The sequence below is a fragment of the Tuber melanosporum genome, assembly GCF_000151645.1.
Source record: "Tuber melanosporum whole genome shotgun sequence assembly, scaffold_46, strain Mel28".
NCBI classification, from domain to species: domain Eukaryota; kingdom Fungi; phylum Ascomycota; class Pezizomycetes; order Pezizales; family Tuberaceae; genus Tuber; species Tuber melanosporum.
In genome coordinates, this window is record NW_003299091.1 from 357,695 (window position 1) to 361,263 (window position 3,569).

Sequence of the window (3,569 nt, forward strand, 5' to 3'; positions counted from 1 at the left end):
CTCGAATGGTGAATTCAAGCGGCCAATCCGTCCGGCTTTGGGTACAGCTTGACTGATCTAGGATTTTTAAGGTTGGCCGGACCGGACTATGGGAGAGCAGATTTTCAAAATAAAGCCGAGCTGGGACAATTCCGAGAGGAGGTTTTCAAGTGATCACTCATATTCCGTTATAAGAAAGATTCTATTATTCAACAGGGCTAATTGTTCGTAACAAGATCATTCGGTTAATATATATTCACCCGGGGTGGTTAGAGAGTTGTGTAAAGAATGGTATAGGTAGGGCAGAACAAGGGTTGAGTACGGTAGTTGTGGGTATCATTGTGGTTGACCAGTAGATGACATGGGATTTGTTTTAATCGAAACCTATAGCACCAGGAGTACATTCCTCCTATTCTCCTATTCCGAGCAGTTAAAAGTAGAAAGTTGTATGCTGTTCACAAGTGTATTCAGATTGCAGGGACACAGCCGGGTTTGGGCGGCTGCACACAATTTCTACCGGACTGACCAAGGCTTTTCAAAACAATGGTCGGAGTGGCCGGAGTGTTGACCCTAGTCCTGACTGGCCACTTAGGATTACTGTGCGAGAGCGACATCGGCAGCCGGAGCAAGATCCACCAGATCTCATCGCTTTGCTCGATCAGGGGTATTGCTTGATAGCACCCGACTACTCCGGATCATGGTCGATCACTCTATCTGTACCTATCTGCCATGGTAATCATGTGATATCTATTAATATAAACACTCTCTACCCCGCACACCTTTAACTTATTCTCAACAGGACACTCTACTGTTAATTCTTTGACACTCTTTGTTCGCTTCGAAATTTACTTTATCAAAATGTCCTCATTTTCATCATCCCCCATCCTCTAGCAAGTGGGAGAAATGGTATCGGACACCGCAAGCGAGCGGAATAGTGCCAATGACTCCTGTTCAGTCACATATTTCCGTGATAATTTCAGTGGGCGGTGGGGTATGGATCACGCATAGGAACCATTACAGTAGATGAAATGTTGACAATAATAGGTTTCATAACTGTAGATAGGGGAGTTGTCTAACGGTAGGACCAATAGAGGAAAAGGTAAACCTCTATTCAGCAGCTAGCCATGCGGGGAACACTTGATCATCCGCGAGACTGCGAATGGTCGTTCCGGATGGCATGCAGTTTACTGCTGTCATTGCCGTCGTAGTTTGGGCCCTTACGCCCCGAAATATCTTGACATATCATACGAACGCAATTCTACTCGAGAAAAACCGATCATAATCGACCAGACTTGGGCACAATTGACCATACTCGATCATGATTGAGCGGAACCCCCGTAACCCACTCGACCATGCCCGTGCCCATCGCTATCGGAATATCATCTTCTCGATGTTTTAATTTTAGTTTTTTTGCATTAATTTTACAGGAGTACTGGTACTACTCTCAATGTAGGAGCGTTTTAAAAAAGACCGCTATTGCATACCACCAAAAATTGGCTCGGATCCGGGCGGTATACAATAGCAGTTCTTTTTTAAAAAAACTCCGACGAGTATATAGTGGTTATCAGGGATTGTTGTCCTTTCCCATGCGTCACACTAATATCGGCCTTGGCCGCATGGCGAGTTTGGTGAACTTTTACTGTATGGTGGGGTGGGTAGTTTCGGTTGCGGTTCTCATATTGCTTCGTGTGCAACCGCGTAGAAGGTGGGACCGACGTTTGTACTAGGGTAGGAATGTGGGCTATGAGGTGGATGTGCGGTGGGGTTGGACAGGGGTTGGTATTTATGCTGAGAGCCGGGGGGTGAGTGGGGGAAGCGCAGGTTGCGCTTGCATGGTTCAAAGTGGTACGTTTCCGGTTCTATTGACATTTCATCAGGAGGTATCGTGTGATACTTGAAATGTAGGACATACTCCACTAGGCTTAGGTAAAGATTTCTCTAAGGAATAGCTTTGGACACGAAGGTACTCGAATACGATATGATCATCTATATCCGCCTGATTAGCATCTCCACCATCCTATATATCGCACAGTATTAGGGGGCTGAAAAAATTCGGACCCACCTCCATCAAGAGCTGTGCTATTTTTATGCAGACTGAACCAGATTAGGAAGTTCGAGTGATGACTGGTGAGTATTTCTTGGTGATGGTAAAAGGTTAGATCTTTCCGAAAGGAGAAGTTTAGCTAGGATAAATTATGATATTAAGTGAAACCCGCAGGGAGGGACTTATGTTACAGGGCCCCAAAAACCCTTACACCCGAGTGCTAGCATTCCATTACCACAAAATTACAACATATCCCCCTTTAAATTCAACTCAATTACTCAGTTATTCAATTACTCGATTACTCGATACCCAATTACCCAATATCCGGAACAGCCCCCCTCACCTCGCACTCTCCCTCTCCGCCCATCTCCAACTCATACTCCGCCATGCTCATTCCTCAAGAATAACCCTGCTAATAGCATACTCCGCAGTGACAACCCGATCCTTGTCAATAAGGAGCCTACCCACGCCCACGTATATGTTGCTGTTCAGCGGCGCCAATTCCGGGGCCGAAATCTAAGATTCAAGATTCCATTAGCTCGACACCAGCACCCCTAAAATCAAGATAGCCACTCACCGGAACCTCAAAAGAATGTTGAGAAAACATATCACCAAACTCGGTATCCTTAGCATCCGGGGCGCGCGCTAGGACCTTTCTAAACTCTTCAACGGGGGTGTTGATAGCGGTGTAGGTGAGTTGGAAAATCTAAATATAAGTTAGGGCAAGTAGGGTTAGGGTTAATTGGTTGAGCCGACTTACGGTTCCGTTGGTGGTTCTGTGTGGCGTCAGTTGGTTGGTTAACAACAGTACTTGTGCTTGCTCTGGGGATAACGTTTTTTGGGGGAGGGGATGCGTACCTTGCGACACCATGGACGTTGAGTCTGAATTTTCCACCGTCGGGGTCAATGCGGACCACGGCATCCGCGTGTATGATAGTGGCATTTACGGTGACATTCGCTCCTGGGGCGCTGAAGATCGTGCCGTTAGGGCAGTCCTAGCAGATCTGTCAATCTCCACCCAAAGAGTGATATAATAGGTCAGGGCATACAGTGTAGCTAAGATCGTACCCTTGGATAGCTCGGCCGGTCGAAAGCGGCAATTCAAGTCCAAGCTACACCTGTGTTAGCCTCGCGCTCTAACCATCACAGCACTGTCCCGGAACAAAAATACAGGACCATACCCGCAAAGTAAGTGCTGGCTCCAACTCCATCGGAAACTCGCTCCTCGCCAGAACACCCACAGCCGCCATTATGGCAAACAGAAAATAAGCAAGCATTTTGTTCCTGTTGGTGAATGAATGTCCTTGAGTAGTAGTAGGGGCGAATGATGTACACTTTGACCTTCGAGAGAAGATTGGCGGCGCCTTATATACCCCATCCCGTTGGTAATTTTGATTGCCAGCAGGGGTTCTCCATCTGGGTCCGGGAATACGGTACTCACAAATCCCAAAAGGCTCGGCAAATCTTAGAACGGTTTAGGCTTAATAAAAGTAGATTTCCGGCTACATTCGGAACCGGCAAGTAGAAGCATGTACGTTCGGGCAGG

General features: G+C 46.8%; 1 protein-coding gene; it reads right to left on the minus strand.

Moving 5' to 3' along the window:
* Positions 1-2,273: 2,273 nt before the first annotated feature.
* GSTUM_00008393001 (uncharacterized protein) lies at positions 2,274-3,569 on the minus strand. XM_002840016.2 has 6 exons: positions 3,205-3,569; positions 3,073-3,135; positions 2,882-3,018; positions 2,784-2,799; positions 2,601-2,729; positions 2,274-2,539 (listed from the first exon to the last, which is right to left on the minus strand). Exons 1-6 carry the CDS (start codon positions 3,271-3,273, stop codon positions 2,414-2,416), a joined length of 540 nt encoding a protein of 179 aa, XP_002840062.1. The 5' UTR covers positions 3,274-3,569; the 3' UTR covers positions 2,274-2,413.

What these genes read in the sequence shown, in the direction of transcription:
- GSTUM_00008393001 (XM_002840016.2), bottom strand. Translation starts at nt 3,273, where the DNA reads ATGGCGGCTGTGGGTGTTCTGGCGAGGAGCGAGTTTCCGATGGAGTTG. An exon ending in AGCCAGCACTTACTTTGCGG is followed by an intron (nt 3,136 to 3,204) that starts GTATGGTCCTGT and finishes ACACAGGTGTAG; the next exon opens with CTTGGACTTGAATTGCCGCT. An exon ending in GGTACGATCTTAGCTACACT is followed by an intron (nt 3,019 to 3,072) that starts GTATGCCCTGAC and finishes CAGATCTGCTAG; the next exon opens with GACTGCCCTAACGGCACGAT.